This window comes from Gadus chalcogrammus, chromosome 17 (genome assembly GCF_026213295.1).
Source record: "Gadus chalcogrammus isolate NIFS_2021 chromosome 17, NIFS_Gcha_1.0, whole genome shotgun sequence".
Taxonomy (NCBI): Eukaryota; Metazoa; Chordata; class Actinopteri; order Gadiformes; family Gadidae; genus Gadus; species Gadus chalcogrammus.
This window is the reverse complement of record NC_079428.1, coordinates 11,233,266-11,250,727: the sequence shown is the minus strand read 5'-3', so window position 1 is coordinate 11,250,727 and position 17,462 is coordinate 11,233,266. Positions and strand designations below refer to the sequence as shown.

Below are 17,462 nucleotides of genomic sequence, written 5' to 3'. Positions count from 1 at the left end.
CATGCAGTAGAAGAGGCGAGAAATTTGACAAAGGTGAAAGAAAAGCAAAGAGATAAATAGATGGTAGGATGGAAAATAAAGACGAAAACGGTTTGTGAGTGAGAGACAGAACGAATGACAGAAAGGAGACGGACCACGAGAAGGAAGAACGACCGAAAGAAAAGAAGGAGATAGAGAGAGGACAAGAGAAACAAGAGATCGATATCAACAGAGCGACAGAAGGAGAGAAGGGCGAGGAGATAAAGGAATACACAGTCCCGACGATAATGAAAAAAGATAGGGAGTTCGTGAACGGATAGAAGAGAAAGTGGATGATGGGATGATGAATGGAGAGAGGGAGAGAAGGATGTATGTATTAGTAAAATTACGATGGAGACGGCTGACATAAATAAGAGCTAGTCTCTGTGAGGAATAAGAGCGATGGAAAACCGTTATAGCGATCTTCCATGGTTGTCACTTCTGTACGCGCTCAAGATAAGATCAATGAGGGGACTTTTATTCTGAAAACCCAGCATTGTACAATGGTCTTCAAGGAGTTAGAATGGAAACCGAGGAAGTTTAAACCAAACCAGGACCGGCACAGAGAACCTGAAGACTTCATGACTGAAAAGTGAACTGAGGAAGGACGTCTGTTAAAGTAAATCACTGTTGAAGTTATCTTGATGAGTTAGTGGAAGTTATGGATTACAAAAACGTCTATGAGGTTTCCAGTGACGGTCCGAGTTAAAAAACCACTAAAGGTTTTTAACGTTCAGCGAGACGGAGAAGCAGAGGGGGATAACAGAGAGGGGCAGGGCAAACAAAAATAACACGTATTAGACATGAATAAAACAAACTTATACAAAGATATATACATACACACAAACAGTCAAATAAAACACACACACACACAGAAATCTACTCATAGGCGTACTGTGCAGACACACATACACACGGAAACACCAGACTGTGAGGTCATGTTAACACATTCAGTCTCTGGCTAGGGTTGGGAGGTTACCTGGGACGACTCCATTGGTAGCGATGGCACTCATAGATATTGCTGTTAACATGGTCTGGAGGGAGAGAGACAGAGACACAGAGACAGAGACAGAGACAGAGACAGAGACAGAGACAGAGACAGAGACAGAGACAGAGAGAGAGAGAGAGAGAGAGAGAGAGAGAGAGAGAGAGGCAGAGAGACAGAGAGAGAGACAAAGACATAGAGACAGAGAGAGAGACAGAGACAGACAGAGAGAGAGACAGAGACATAGAGACAGAGAGAGACAGAGACATAGAGACAGAGAAATAGAGAGAGACAGACATAGAGAGAGAGACAGAGAGAGAGACAGAGACAGAGAGACAGAGACATAGAGACAGAGAGAGAGACAGACACATAGAGACAGAGAGAGAGAGAGAGAGACAGAGACATAGAGAGAGAGAGACAGAGACAAAGAGACAGAGAGAGACAGACAGACATAGAGACATAGAGACAGAGAGAGAGAGAGACAGAGAGAGACAGAGACATAGAGACAGAGACAGAGAGACAGACATAGAGACATAGAGACAGAGAGAGAGAGAGAGAGAGAGAGAGAGAGAGAGAGAGAGAGACAGAGACAGAGACATAGAGACAGAGAGAGAGACAGAGACATAGAGACATAGAGACAGAGAGAGAGACAGAGACATAGAGACAGAGAGAGAGACAGAGACAGAGAGACACAGAGAGAGAAAGAGAGATGAACATAAAGATTGACTTGTGATTATCATTTGTGTGTACGAGTGTGTGTGCATACGCGTGTGCCATATGTGTGAGTGAGTGAGTAAGGTAGTGTGTGTCTGTGCGTGTGAGTGAGTGAGTGATTGAGTGAGTGAGTGTGAGTGAGTGTATGAGTGATGTGCGTGAGAGAGAGTGAGATAGTTAGTTTGTGAGATTGAGTGAGTTAGTGTGATTGAGTGAGTTAATGTGAGTGAGTGAGTGAGTGAGTGAGTGAGTGAGTGAGTGAGTGAGTGAGTGAGTGAGTGAGTGAGTGAGTGAGTGAGTGAGTTAATGTGAGTGAGTTAATGTGAGTGAGTTAATGTGAGTGAGTGGGTTAATGTGAGTGAGTTAATGTGAGTGAGTGAGTGAGTGAGTGAGTGAGTGAGTGAGTGAGTGAGTGAGTGAGTGAGTGAGTGAGTGAGTGAGTGAGTGAGTGAGTGAGTGAGTGAGTGAGTGAGTGAGTGAGTGAGTGAGTGAGTGAGTGAGTGAGTGAGTGAGTGAGTGAGTGTGTGTGTGTGCTCACGCAGCAGCAGCAGACGAGGACGATGCAGAGCGCCTGCAGCACCCCCCCGGCCCCCACCACCCAGGTGAGCCGCAGGAACAGGATCACCCCGAAGATGTTCTGGAGGCACGGGAGGTACACCCCCATGAAGGTCCCCATCTGGGGGGCCTGGAGCACACACACACACACCCACACACAAGAACACACTATTTACTCATTGGTTCTCACCTTTGACCCCATTTGTAGGTCATGAAGGCTATAAGATTGAGTGAGGTCAATAAAATAATGTTATACATGTTGACCAAAGTCCTAGTTTTATAGATTAAAGGGGTGTGTGTGTGTGTGTGTGTGTGTGTGTGTGTGTGTGTGTGTGTGTGTGTGTGTGTGTGTGTGTGTGTGTGTGTGTGTGTGTGTGTGTGTGTGTGTGTGTGTGTGTGTGTGTGTGTGTGTGTGTGTGTGTGTGTGTGTGTGTGTTGTTGTTGTTGTTTCAGTTCACCATAAAGCAGTGGTTCCAACTCAAAGTTGAGCTCACTCAAAGCCACAAGCCTTCAGTTGATTTCAGTCATTTGGTTTCAGGAAGTTACAACCAGTCTCATTCCATCACAACCTGTTCCAGACAATTGAAGTTTGTCTCAAACAGCCTCATTCCATTAGCCAGTTTCGACCAGTTTAAACCAGTATCAGACAGTTTCAACTGGTTTCCGGCAGTCTAGCCTTAGCATTCCGCCAGCTCCCGTCCGTCTCCAGTCGGTTTCAGCCACCCTTTGCTGGCGTCAGTTGGTTCTAGCCTCAGCCCACTCTAGGGGCCCGGGGTGACGGGGCGAGCGGCGGCCATACCTTGCTGGCCTTCCTCTTCTCCCCGTTGCTCTCGGCCTCCTCGTGCTCCTTGGCTCCCTGGGTCAGGTTGGTGTAGTTGGCCAGGCGGTTGAGCAGGGAGGAGACCTTTGGCCTGGTGTCCATCTCCTCCTACAGGGGACAGCCCACAGGGAGCGGAGTGAAGAGACGCTAGGGGAGAACCACAACGGCCTCAACGCACACACATCTTTATCTCAGAGCAATGAAACCCAAAGGGCTTCTGGGTATAGCGCTGGCCTTCTCTGTTGTTATTTATATAATAGTATTATTGATTGAGTCTTGGTCCCACTTTAGGCCTGGGAACGCTATATTAGCCTTTTTGTCCCCATTTGGTTGCCGTCCAACCACACAACAGGAAGAAAAATAATGGGAAAGACCATAATGGGGGTGGGGGGGAGGGGGGGGTACAGGAGAGGCTCTCAGGGGCCCATACCTCGAACAGCGCCAGGTTCCTGTCGTAGAAGTCATCGTCGTCCACCGCGTGGGAGTTGTTGATGTAGACGCTGGACATCTTGGAGTTCCCATCGCCTGCACGCAAACGCAACACAACAGAACGGACACTGACTCGAGCTCTGTTCCTTTGGTGAAGATAGGCGTGAAAGGGATTCGATCTGGCAACCTCTGACCACCATCCCAAAGCCACCTTGCCACCAGGTCTTCCAAACATGTGTATTCATGAATGCCAAAGCATTTGATGGCGAATATTGCAAAAACGTTCCAACCATTGAATTACGGCTCCGTTCTGCGTGGTATGTCACAGACACCCCACAACATCAGGTCCCTGGCCAGCCTCAATGGAAGAGGGCCATCAAAACAAGGTCAATAATAATGTTATTAATTACAATTGCAATGACCTGGCTGTGGTGAAACGGCCCTTTGTTGAGAAAGGGAACCGTCCCAGGCTAAAGACTTAAATTAGCCTGGTTGATGTGTACAAGCCAACTAAATCTACAATAAATAAATAAATGTGCTAATTTTAGCTCCTTCATGCCTCACAGCAGGAAGGTCTGGGGTTTGTACCCAGGGAGGGGGTCAGTAGACCCTGTGCAATGACTAATCAAGTCTCCCTCTCCCTCTCTCCCTCTCTCCCTCTCTCCCTCCCCCCCCCCCCCCAGAGAGAGAACTCTAGAGTGCTTTGTTGGCATGGGGAACGATCTCTCTCTCCCCTTCTCCACTACACAGTTCTTCTATTTTTTGCCAAGTATTGCAGTTCAGACATGACACACACACACACACACACACACACACGCACGCACAAGTAAGCAGAACATCTCCAGACCCCGAGTCAGCCGTCTCACTTCTGTTAAACGGTGCACACACATGCACGCACAACCGTGCGCACGTCGTGCACTCTGGAACACACCCGCACACCCTCGGCCCGGCATGCTGACTCAGTGGTGCCCATCGTCTTGGCGATGGGAACCTGGACAGGTGTTGAGACACACACTGCCGAAACCCGCCGCACAAGACAGAGCCTTCACACGCATGACTCAGACGCATGACTCACACACACACACACAGACACACACACACACACACTCAAAAATTAAAATATATTCAAAGAAAAGTCACATTCATGGAGCCAGAGAATACGACAGCAGATAAAAAAAAACACAACTGCAGCGATATCTGCAGGGCTAACGCCGGGGGATCCCTGATCGATGGGCGGAGGGGGGCGGAATTGAGTTATTTCAATATTTGGGGCAAGTTTCAACAAACACAAACAGATGAAGTACACCCAGACAGTCAATGAAACTCTTAAATAGGACACACAAGAACATGTTTACACACAAACCATCTATCTGTTTATTTCGTCACGTTGGTGTATTCATTCGCGAAAGTAAAGAAAAGTTGCATCTATTAATTATACCTGAGGGCCACATGTAGTGGTATGTCTCCCATGTGGAGCACAAGTAGAGCCTGTCTGGCCGGTTAGAGAAGGGACATTGTGTTTGATGATGACGGGTTTGAGGACTGCATGACTTCCTGTCTTGGGGTTGTGACCAAGCTTTGTTCTCTGCCTGTGTTTGGGTGTGTGTGTGAGTGCATGCATGCCTGTGCGAGTGTGTGTGCGTGAGTTTGTGTGCGGGGGGGGGTTAATGGATAATGTAATGGTGAAGGCCCAGATATACGACACGTGTTCTTAAAGACAAAATGTCAGGTTTGAGACCGTACCGGGAGCTTAGGTTCTTTCAACACACTAGCAGAAACCCTAAGTCACACACACAGCATTGTGAACACTGCACACACACACACACACACACACACACACTCAAGCAGTGAATCTCTCAAAAACAAATTAGAAACATGAGATTGCTTGTAGTGGCTTTAGGCGGAAAAGCACAGGCGCACTAATGAACAGGCCTCTAGGCACTGCAGAACATGACAACCCACTGCTTTGAATGTTCTCCGCCCCAATTATAATATATAAGTCGCTATGAACTGATGGTGTCAACAGCCAAATGGCTATATGTAAATGAAGCACCTTTTACTAACTGTTTTCTTGCACTGTTTACGCACTCACGTAAATATTTGCTTGCATAGTATTCCCTGTATATATTCTTTTTGCATTTTGCGTTTTTTACTTTTGCACATTTATACTTGTTTTTGACTCTTATTCTATTTGTAACATGGGGTTTGCTGCTGCTTGAAGTGCAATTTCCTGCGGGAACCTTCCCGAGGGATAAATAAAGTTCCTTTCTATCTAGCTATCTATGAGAGTGAATCCCAATCAACTTCCCCGCTCAATGTGCAGAGTCATTGCCAGCCAACCTCCACACCCACTATCCTGACCACCTCAAACGGGATTCTTACCAGCGACATGGTAGCCGCTTCTGCTTATCTTATGGTTGATGTGTAACATGGTTCCCAGCCTGTGTCGGTGATCCGGACAATAATTTGCAGAGAAGCTCAGGTTTTTAAAAAGGACCCCTATTGGACCACCACGGGGGGATGTCGATTACTCATTACGAACCGTTTTGAGAAAACCCCATTGTGACATCAAGTGGCAAACAGCAGATGGATAAAAGCCTACCCAGTAGAAGTTCACTGCACAAGTGGGGGGGCTGGTGATCAACCCTCACACGGTAGATCTGGGTTGACACGCCCACATGTGATGTCACTAATGGGGTGGTGACATCCCATATGGTCAATACGATCAGCGCTGTTGCTCCACCCTGCAACAACAGCTCAGCTGTTTCACCAGAGAGGATTCACGTTGCATCCTCTCAAGAAGGGTGGGGTGCGGTGGGGTCTGTTTGTCTGTCTGTCTGTCTGCAGTATCAGGACTTCACATCTGACAGCTTAGTTGACTCCGACGCAGCACACAAAATATAAATTGATATATATATATATATATATATATATACACACACACACACACCAACAAAGAAGAACAAGCTTCTGTGTGTGTGTGCTTGACCTATTGCTCAAACGACACCTGGTCTGACCCTGCCATACACACTCAAACAACAACTATTCATCTTCTCACAGAATCATATTCTGTCTGCTGGAGAAAATCAATATTAACGGACCATAAAAACAGAAAGATGGCGATGGATTGATGCAGAAAGACATATTCCCTCTCTTTGTTTTTCTATATGTGTCTCTGTCTCTCTCCCCATATGTAGCTATATGTCTCTATGTATCTTTGTATCTCTCTATATCCCACAGTTAATATATTTCGCTCTCTTCATCCCTCTTCCCTTCATGTCTCCCCCCCTCTTTCTCTCTTCCGAGCAATCTCTGCATCTCTTCCCGCTCTCTCCCGCTACCTCTCTTTCTCTCTCCCTCTCTCCTCCCCTATTCTTCTCCCCCCTCCCTAAATCGCTGTCCCATTATGCAGTGTCCAATAGGATTACTCAGCCAGATGTCTATAAATGGAAGCTTACTACTTACAAACCCATGACACATCCTTTACCAGTCACTACAATACAACAGCTTAAGGTGGATCAGTTAGCTAGCTATGCTACGCTGGTGCTAGCCCCGCCAATGCAATGCCACACAACAGTTAGCGGAGATTGGAGCAAGCATTCCAAGTCCTGAAAACTCAAAGGCAGTGGCAACTGAGGTGCTGAGACTTGCCCGGGTCTAATGCAATGGACATGACTGCATTCAGACAATGGACACAAGTATAAACAACCTTCTCCTGGCCAATGGCTGAATGGTTTTGAGAGGGAGCGAATTGGAATTGTGCTCGTCACGGTTGGGAGGTTTTGGGCTGATGGAATGTGGGTGAACACCAGGGGAGTGACATAAGGCACTCGTTTCCAGTACTTCTGCTGGAGAAACACACTAGTTTGACCGAGGCATACGTGCAAGAGGGTGGGATGAGCAAAGCCTCGTCTCTCCCAATCCTCTCCTTCAGTGCTTCTACACTGATTACATTCAGTGCACAACCGTCCCTCAGAAATGGGATGAGCGATACATATTATCAACAGCAACAGCAACAACAACAACAACAACGACGACGAGAAGCCCCCCAGTGACAACGGCGACGTCTCAGTAGCCCAATCACCCCCCGGTCCAGACGCCCCCCCCCCCTTGCGTGCCGCACTCACCTTGGTCGGCGGTGCTGCTGTCGGGGGTCTCCCCGCCCCCCGCCCCGGGCAGGTTGCCGGAGGCGGGCCCCCCGGAGCAGTCGCTGATGGGCTCGCTGCGGCTCACGCTCTCCCGGGAGCCGAAGCGCACGTGGCCGGCGGAGCGGGCGCTGAGGTCGGGCGAGGCGTCCGGCAGGTCCTCCGCCTTGGTGGGCGTCACCGTGAAGCGCACCGACGCCATGGCGACGCGCTCGGGGGTGTAGGAGGGCGAGCGCGGCGGCGGCGGCGCCGGCGGTGGGCTGTTGCAGAGGAGGGGGTTCAGGGACAGTGCAGAAGGGTGGGGACTGGGGGGGGGGGGCTATAGGGCTAGGCTACACTCAGGGAGGCCAAGCTAAGCCCGGTTAGCCCACGGCTGAAGCCAGGCTACGCTGGGAGGGCTAGCCTATTGTACGATAGTCTAGGTCGTTAGTCTATCTCCCGGGTAAACGTCATGATGTTATGACGTGTCCTGGAAGGTTCTACCCTGGAACGGCCTCATCCTCATCGAAGATGCCGTCTCGTTTCTCACCAGGTGTGGATGGCCATCGCTAGCTATACACCCGGGTTACCAACGTGGAATGCGTTCTACACCTTGGTAACTGATCCCTGTACTAGGTACACGCTGCACTGTCACAGGTGTTTGGTGTACTAACTTTGTGGCGATGTTGTGTGTTTTGATGACGTAGGTTAAACCGCTTTCCTATGTGTGATTGGAATTACAAGTCAATGATTTATGTGTGCACTGATCACAATTTACTTGGACATAAGGTTTAGGTATCAATCTGGTGGAAAGTGAAGCAATGCCTATTACATACCGGACTTTGGCTAGACCACTAGATACACTGGTTTCAGTGTCGGATGGGCAAAGGCCTCCTGGGTACGGACTGTACTGTACGTGGTTAACGCTAGCCACTCTCTAACCAAGGATACGGGAAGCACAAAGGCCCGACACAGAGGATCAGCATGGTACAATACAGTCAAGAGGACAAAAGATGGGGAATTAAAGAAAAGAAACAGAAAAGAAATGGGACAAAAGGACACAAAACAGAGCAGAGTCCGTCTTTTAAATTCAAAGCTGGAGATAAGCTGCATGTTACTGTTCACAAGCCCTCATTCTAACTCAGCTCTCAAGACAGAATCCTGTTTAAATGATCTAATCTGTTTTGAATTGTTCAGCAGTAGAAGATTGCACTAATGATCCACCACTTCACCCTTTCCCAATGACACGTTTCATGATCCGATTCGTCTAATACGTTTCATCCAGACAAGGGAGGTGCATCGGTGCATCCAGTTCTCACACACGTGGATAAATACTACGTCAGCAGCACAAGCCAACGGAGCGCATTCCCCGCATATTTTTACCAAAATTCGTCATGGCTGTAAAACAATAACAGCTTGTGTCCATTATTTTTATGCCCATGTATAACGATGAACGTTAACCATGTGGGATATTGACCCCGAACGAGAACTGGAGATTTATTTATTTTTTGTCTTTCTTTGGTGGAGTTCATAATTTAATTATTATTTTAGAGCGGTTCCAACCGGTTGGGCAGCTATAGTTGCGGAGGCGAGGCAGCTCAATCCTGTTCTCACACAAACTGCTCCTCGGTCAGAAGCGGGCAGTGGATAAATACACGGAGGTTTAGACGGGAGTCGCCTTTCATCCCCTCACCCCAGGGTGTCCCTTCATGAGGGCGCAGGGGCGTGCGTCTGTTTGCAGAAGCGCAAAAACAACGCACCGTTCATACACACCAGTGGGCTTTTCTTCTCACGCCAACGACTCTTGAACTGGTTTATCTATGGATACGTGCAGTTCGTATACCGGTTGGCCAGGAGTAAGCAATCCGACGCTCCTAACAAATAATCATAAGTAATGTACTGAACCGTGTGACAGCTGGACTGCTGGTCAATATCTGCGATCGGTCCATATCGATCTGGAGGAGATCGCCAAGTGCGATGGCGCTTTCGTCAATACAGACTATAGTTCTACAAGATATACATACTGACGATTTGATTGTACTAGTGGTCCCAGACATATTACATAATTTATGTTTAACGTTAATGCTTCTTGGCTTACAAGCGATCCATCATAAGCCAATTAAGGAAGCTGTGTTTACGCAACACACCAAACTCCTGATATCAAGATAAAGCGAGGTGGTGTTGTGGTAAGAGGAAAGATGCTGTTTTCTGACACAAAGACCTGCGGCATGCGCGTCAACGTCGCCTTATTATCCGTCCACGCCGGCATGCTTCGCTCACAGCCGCTGTGGTTTAAAACACAATCACAGAGCCAAACTGGACACAGTCCGCTTTCCCATTCATGTCATACGCAGATATTGGATTACAACAGTCCACGGAGACTTCCAGCAGCGGTGCATTGTGCGGCTAGGCTAGCGTGCTCCCCTCCACTGAGCTTCCACTGACAGCAGACACTAAATATACATGCGCCGCATGGCCGCCCGCAACCCCCATGTTGATAACACATACCTGAAGTTCGTATTTATGCAGACATCTGTCATTGTTGGCCTGGTGGGTCACATCTGGGAAAGACTGGCTTGACACCCAGATAGTCGGCACTTTTTGTGTCCAGCATAACAGAGCGGGGCGAGCGGCGCGTAACACACTTCCTGTTTCCTCGCTACGCATGCGTCATGGCCGTCCCTCGGGGGCGCGAGTCAGAAGTGATTACAGTATTTTTTTTTTTCATATGAAATGTATTGGTGCGATGTTCGGTAAAAGTTGTAATTCCGTACAACAAAAGACGTAAAGTAGTCCAAACTAAATCGACGGTATAGGGTAATTAAGGTTATATTTAAACACTGGACGTTTACGTGTGTACGTTGACCATACATAATACTTTATTTACACAAGAGGGATGTTACAGAGTTAAACTGTCCAACATTTGAATGTCTAACACAGATGAAAGTAAAAAACAACCAAAAATAAAACGGCTGAACTCTTTCCAAAATTCACCATCCCTATGAACAAACAAAATTTAAATTTGTACTTTGGATTTGAGTTGTGGGCAAGGCACACAAAATAGAACAATCACTGGAGTCAACTGGATTGGAATAGTCCAACTTGTTGAGAAATAAAAAAAACAGTAAAATCACAAAGTAACGTTAGCTAAAGATTGGTCAACAATCGAGGAAAGATCTTGTGGGACGCCTCCAGTAAATGCATCTTCTGCGGTCAAAGTCAACAATGTCCTTTATGATGATGTCCTCCAGTCGCCTCCGAGGGCCCCTCTCGGTCGCCAGCTTGGGGTAACAAGAATGGGGCCCCTCTCCGTTGTCAGCCGTGGTTTACAGGATGGGTCGCGGCTGCTGGGTGAGCAGCAGGCCGAAACGTTTCTTCACGGTCACACGGTGCCTGGAGAACTTGTCGTCCGGCGAGAAGCGGGCCGGGTGGGCAGAGCTGGTGGGCTTGCCCAAAAGGTCCATTTTCTAGGAAAGACGTAAACAACCATTTCAAAACCATTGACTCAAATTTTCTTGCATCGGTACTTTCCAAAAAATACATCATATCCATAACCCTTTCATAAAAAAAACGTTTTGAAACGCTTTGTATTTACAGTTTCATCCACATGGTCTAGACGGCATTTACAATTTAGATTTCTCAATTGCCATTTTTAAATTTCATGAATAACGTTCAAACTTTTGGATTGAGGGACCAATCCTGCAAGCTGAATGAGGATATATGCCCTGAAACACCGAATATATCACAAGCAGTGTGCACACAGAACCCCAAGGCTAATGTTGTGTACATGTGTACTAGCAGATTGTGGTCTAACCGTTTCATTAGTAGTAGCAGGTAATAAATTAACTCATTTACCTTCAGAGTGTAGACTCTGGTGCCGCTTTCATTCAGATAAAACTGCAGGAACATCTTGGGAGGAACAAAGTTTACACAAAGTGCAACTTCAACAGCTCGAATTATCGGTGTATAAACTGGCGACGATCGTCTTTGCAAAACACGTGGAGCACAGACCCAGCAACCGGATATCCGGGATGATGTGACGCCGAATACGAACAACGAATGAAAATGTATATAAAGTATTATAATATATTTTTTAATTCTAATGTATATAGAAAATAACTTGTTCTTGTTAAGCGATTTTGTCAAGTAAAGAGTATCACCACAATTTATTTTGTGATTTATACAATACTCGCCTCCGGTTAGAATGTTGAGTAATGACGCACACAGAGGAGTCAATAAGTTTATATTTGAAACATTGATAAATGATGCAAAACATTCATTCATGATTATTGTTGAATGTACATTCGCAAAGGTAAGAGATTTTGATTTATTTTAATGGTATAAGTCAGCATTCTCTTAGTTTATTGGAATATATTTAATGTTGTGTTTTTGTAGGCCTACTATTAAGAAAATTACAAGCGAAAAAATCACTGGTTAAAAACGAAATAAAATGAAAGTAATCAAGAAATGCAAATAAAACTTCTCACTTTACTATTCAACAATATATTAACTGACCACTCAATGCCACCGACTATGTGCCAAGCAACTATCTCGCCGTTACCTAAGCCCGGTAAAGATCATTCTCAAATGACCAATTTCCGACCTATAAGTATGCTAAATAACGATTATAAGCTGTTTGCTAAAATTCTTGCTATGCGCATGGAGACAGCCGCATTTCCTCATTGACAAATCTTGATCAAGCAGGAATTATTAAAGGTCGACTTGCTTCCAACAATATGAGAAGACTCTTCCAGGTAATGGCGACAGCCAGTACTCTACAGCATCCAGCCATAGCCATGTGTCTGGACGCTGAGAAAGCCTTGGACAGGGTAGAGAGTGGCATTCAATTTGAAAAGTTATTATTAGCTGGGTGAAGGCCCTCTATAATAAACCTAGTGCTTCAATTAAAACTAATGGAACAATATCCGAACCTTTCCAACACCTAAGATCTATCTGAGCAGAGAGGAAAATCACTGGTATCTAGATTGGGGGTCATGATTTTAAAGCTAATCTATTTGCTAAGGATTTGTTATTAACTTTATCACAACCACATAAGTCAATCCCGCAAGTGACATTCATTTCGTTTTTTGGGAAGTTTTCAGGGTATAAGGTGAATTTTAATAAGAGTGAAGCCATCCCATTAAATCCTATGCCCTACTCTTCACACCTTGGTTCAGCCCCCATTCAATGGAAGCCACAAGGTCTGAGATATCTAGGAATCAACATTAAGACTCCCATAGAGGACATATTTGATTTAAATGTCCCTCTACTCCTTAAAACAATTAGGGAGGACATTAAGAGATGGACAGTTCTTCCCATTTTATGGGGCAGAGCAGAAGTGCTGAAAATGAATATGTTTCTTATATCAGTAATTCCTTTTAAATTCCCTCTTTACTGGTTCAAAGAAATTAATAAATTATTCTCAGATTTTTGTGGAGTAATAGAAAACCCAAGAATCAGCTACAAAAGATTATCCAGATCGAGGAAAAGAGGTGGATTGGGAGTCCCAGATTTCAGTTCTTATTATCTTGCTTATAATGCTTTTCCATTGTTGTGGGCCTATACAGGCCAGAGTTAGTTAGGGAGTTGGAAATGGGTTGAGGAAACAATTTTAGCCAACCAAGACAAATCTTTCTCACTAACCGCTTTATGGTATTACCCCATAACCAATTTGAAAATAGTAAATCCTCTTATTAAATTTTCCTGTGAGGTAATACAAATTATACAGAAGCGTCTCCCTTTCAATGGAGCATATCTTCATGCCCTATATGGAGTAGCCCCGTATTAAAAGCGGGTGGAAAAACATTAACAAACAAATCATGGCAACATAGAAGTATAAACCAAGTGGGTCCGATAGAGATAGATGGTTATATGGTACCCTTTAATGTCTTAAAAACACTATATGATTTAAAAGATGTCGACTTTTTTGCATTCTATATGTACAATTAAAAGCTTAAGCTATATAGCTTAAGCCTTTTTGTCGGTTAAACGAATCATTATGATTAATTGGAAAGTACAAAAACCAAATTGCTTGAATACTGACAATTGGTTAAAAGTCTTTATGGATTTCCTGTCAATGGAACGTCAACCTCGTTCCTCAATGATCTTGACCGTGGGGAAGAAGGTCCATCGATTTTTATAAGACTTTATAAGACTGTATTTGAGAAACTGGGCATTTAAATGAATTTATTGAATATTATGGATTTGCACCCCCCCCCCCCCCCCCTCTGTTGTATTGTTCATTGTTTTGTAATGTCCTGTGAGTTTTGTTATCTTGTGATGTATGTACAGTATATGAGGTTTCTGATTGTTTTGTTTGATGTTTGGTTTTGTGTTAAAGAACAACATTATTTTAAACAACTGATGAAACAAATGCAGTCTATTCAACTCAAATTCTCTTCAAACAGAGACAAAAGCAACAGAAGACATTTACAATGAGTCTCCAAGCAGCCAACACACCTCACTAGATGGACATGGGAGAACCAGACCCACTACGAGAACCACAAGCACATTGTCCTGGATGGCACCTGCGTCCAGCCCCCACATGGACTGATCCAGGCTATACAAGTACCGGATCAGAACCATCTCTGTTATGGTCACCACAGAGATTGGACTGGTCACCTGAATGGTTCCCAAGGATGCCCTGTGTACGCCCCTGGTGGTCCCTTAGCCTAACATCATCACAACCAACCGAATACCCACGGCCCTGGACTCCAGCTCTACGTCCGGGGGAGTATCGGACCCTCAGCGGGGCTCCTGTGGGTGAGTTACCGGAGAGTCAACGACCAATGTATTTCCCTGGTGCTCTTCGACATCCCTGGTCTGGGGAACCTCCTAGTCAAGGTTCTGGTCTCTGGTCCTGGCCTTTGGAGTCCGGACCACCGACTGCCATGTTCCTGTCGCCATATTCCTCCCATTCTCCGGCGATTGCAGCACAGATGGAGTACTCATCTCGGTTCGCCCTAGTACCACCCCCACCACCACCCTTCTCCTCCTACCAGGTCAACATGAAGATGGCACTCCCTAGAGCAGCAACATACAACCCGCCCCACCGAGAGCAGGTCCGTCATGCAGAAGCTTCCCAGAGAGCCTGTCTACGACTGTTACCATGCCCACAGACTCCAGCCCTGTTGACTCCTCAGCCTGATGTCAGTGGCCCCTTCACGCCCACAGTCATCAACCAACCGCCCTTCGCCTCACGAGCCCTCTCCCCTTGGACCTCCTGGTCCAGAACCGACGAAGGAACCCGGTCTGTTCCGTCCTCCCATGACCGTAGCTGCAGAGGTGGTTCTAATCACTGGTTGGCTGAGGAACCAGATTCTGATCTCAGTCTGATTGGACCAATCTTCGCAACCAGCTATAATTTGAGCCTTCAGCCAGACTTCGGCCAGACCTCAGGTGAGTCTGCTAAGGTTCTCAGGGTCAGGTCAGAGGTCATAAGGAGTACCCTGCAGAAACGGAGGGGGAACCGAGCGCAGCTCAATCAGGGTCCAATGGTCAGGGTCGGTGTGTCGCATTTAAAAGTGCATGTATTTGACCTTGCACCTTACATACACGCATACACACACACACACACACACACACACACACACACACACACACACACACACACACACACACACACACACACACACACACACACACACACAAACTACCCTTTATTTAAATACATATTTGACACCTTATCTCCTGCATCCCACATTCTTAGCCCTTCAGAATAATCCTTAATAATGATATATGCACTTTATTGATGTCCTGGGGGGGTAATTCATTCATATAGTCATCAGTAGGTTCTAATAGGATAAATAACCCCGGCTCCTACAATCCCAGTTCATTAATTACAAACATCTTTGGCTTGTTCTTCTCTTGCCTGACGTCACACACAGCGAACGACCAAATAGCAAGGACGTCCACAGGAGATGACCGTGGATTGCTGGAGGGGGCCGGCTTGGACCCACCGAGGAGGAGAAACCGGGGGTCCTACCCCTGGCGTTCCCCCCAGGACCTTGGCCAAATTGAGATACTGGACCCTGTTTTCGTCCATCAGGTCTGGTTGCCATGGGAACAACAGGCCTTTTTTGAAGTGTAGTAAGAGTAATAAGGGATGGAGTTTCACATTGTACGTTTCTTGAATCCATTTGTGTAGATCCCAGATCATGGATCAGAGACCCTGGGTGGGGACTGGTTCAGCGAGGATGATGATGAAGAAGAGGAACCCGAGGAGGAGACATGGACTCGCAGGTTCATGGAGTACCTTGACGAGTTGGTCAAGGATGAGGACTTTGTCTCAACGGTAGACTTCCACCAAAGCAGATCACTTGCATCACATTACCACTCCATAACTCAAATAATGAGCATTTTTTCATTAACAAGGCAGCTTTGCTTTTAATTTTTGAGAGCCTCAGGGTCATTCGGGTCCTTGTATGTCACTTTGACACTCTCCTGACAACACTTTATCAGGCTCATCTGTTAGCTTTCGACATTAACCCCTAGATCCCCCAGGTTTACCCCCTGTATTAGCACCGGGAATCGCGGTAAACTCAATGAAAAAATGAAAACAGTTATGTTTTAACACATGACCATTAACAGTCTGCCGTATTCTTAAAGTGTGATCACAAAGTCCAACGCCCCCTCCCTAACCGGCCCCCCGTTATTCCAAACAACAATTTGATGTGATGAAGCCCGTTGTTTACATTGTCAGGTGGGTCTGATGGTACTGAAATGAACCGTTTGTGTTGGCCGAAGGTGGGCTCCATACTGGACATGGCGTTCCTGGAGACCCCAGAGCCGACGGAGCTGATTGGACCAGAGCACGGAGAGGTGATGTCATTTGCACTTTGTTTGATTGTCACCGTTGCCCCGTGGTTGGCTGCCAGCGCTAAATAGATTACCAGTAATCTATAGAGAGTTAGTGTCATAAATATATGGCCTGTTAAGACCTTTGAGACTGTACCTGTGATAAAGGGCTACACAAATAAGATTGAATTGAGTTCAACCAGTAAGAACTTGGTTTTCAATACCACTGTTTGCAGTTCCCAGTAGCCCTTAAGGAATAGGCCAAGATGCCTGTGGGGAACATACAGAGCATAAGACAAAAGATAACCACCACCAAATGTGGAATCGTTTGTTTCCGTTCTCCAGACGTTTCAAGCAGATATTCAGCAGACACAAGATGGGGGGTCTTTTGGTGACGACGGTGCCATCTCTGAGTCCGACAGCACAGGTTCCCTGGCTGTGGTTGTCCTTAACAGTCATCACACCAATACTCCACCACAGACCGCCGGCTGGACTCCTTCCTGGGCTCCAGAGTCACCGTCGGTCGCACCGGCACCGTCTCATGACGGCAGTGATCAACCCGGATCGGAGGATGTCTGGGAGAGTTGGTTAAAGTCTATGGCTCAACCTCTTACAGCCCTACTTTGTGATCCTCCCATCCCCATGAACGATGGGGAGGTCGAAGCACCTCACCCAAAGGATTCCCCCGACGACCAAGGCACGGGCCTCGAGCCGTTCTGCTCAGAAGTCTTCTCCCTGGGGACGGTCGAGATTGAGAGCCCAAGCCCGGGGACCGAAGGGGCTTTTGAATTTCGTTGGGAGCACTTTGACGCCTCCATCACGGGTGAGTTGTCACTTGACGACTCGAAGTGTGATGACGAAGTACTTCCAACAATGGCCACCTTAGCGTACAAATACCCGTTCCCTTCTCCCCCCAACCTCGCCATCCTCCGCTCACTCAGCCCGCTGGTGTCCCCCAGCAGTCCCAGTGCCAGGGTACCTTCTCCCCTTTCAGGTGGTCACGTCGGTGACCCGTTGATCA

At 46.6% G+C, this 17,462-nt stretch overlaps 2 protein-coding genes across 3 annotated transcripts in view; both read right to left on the bottom strand.

Annotated features, from left to right (window-relative positions):
• Positions 1 to 10,409, bottom strand: part of LOC130370358 (solute carrier family 12 member 6-like) — a 28,154-nt gene extending 17,745 nt beyond the window's left edge. Inside the window, exons 1-7 of one of the 2 annotated variants that reach the window (XM_056576110.1) lie at positions 10,154 to 10,409; positions 8,482 to 8,582; positions 7,649 to 7,926; positions 3,523 to 3,617; positions 3,072 to 3,200; positions 2,256 to 2,402; positions 998 to 1,052 (exon numbers count right to left, since the gene is read on the bottom strand). In XM_056576110.1, coding sequence (XP_056432085.1) covers positions 998 to 1,052; positions 2,256 to 2,402; positions 3,072 to 3,200; positions 3,523 to 3,617; positions 7,649 to 7,926; positions 8,482 to 8,582; positions 10,154 to 10,312 — 964 coding nt within the window. In that variant the 5' untranslated portion in view covers positions 10,313 to 10,409. The remainder of the gene's footprint in view (positions 1 to 997; positions 1,053 to 2,255; positions 2,403 to 3,071; positions 3,201 to 3,522; positions 3,618 to 7,648; positions 7,927 to 8,481; positions 8,583 to 10,153) is intronic. The other variant, XM_056576111.1, reaches the window with a different exon arrangement.
• A 183-nt stretch (positions 10,410 to 10,592) lies between these two features.
• Positions 10,593 to 11,693, bottom strand: nop10 (NOP10 ribonucleoprotein homolog (yeast)). Its single transcript, XM_056576121.1, has 2 exons — positions 11,501 to 11,693; positions 10,593 to 11,112 (listed from the first exon to the last, which is right to left on the bottom strand). Exons 1-2 carry the CDS (start codon positions 11,552 to 11,554, stop codon positions 10,972 to 10,974), a joined length of 195 nt encoding a protein of 64 aa, XP_056432096.1. The 5' UTR covers positions 11,555 to 11,693; the 3' UTR covers positions 10,593 to 10,971.
• Positions 11,694 to 17,462: the final 5,769 nt, after the last annotated feature.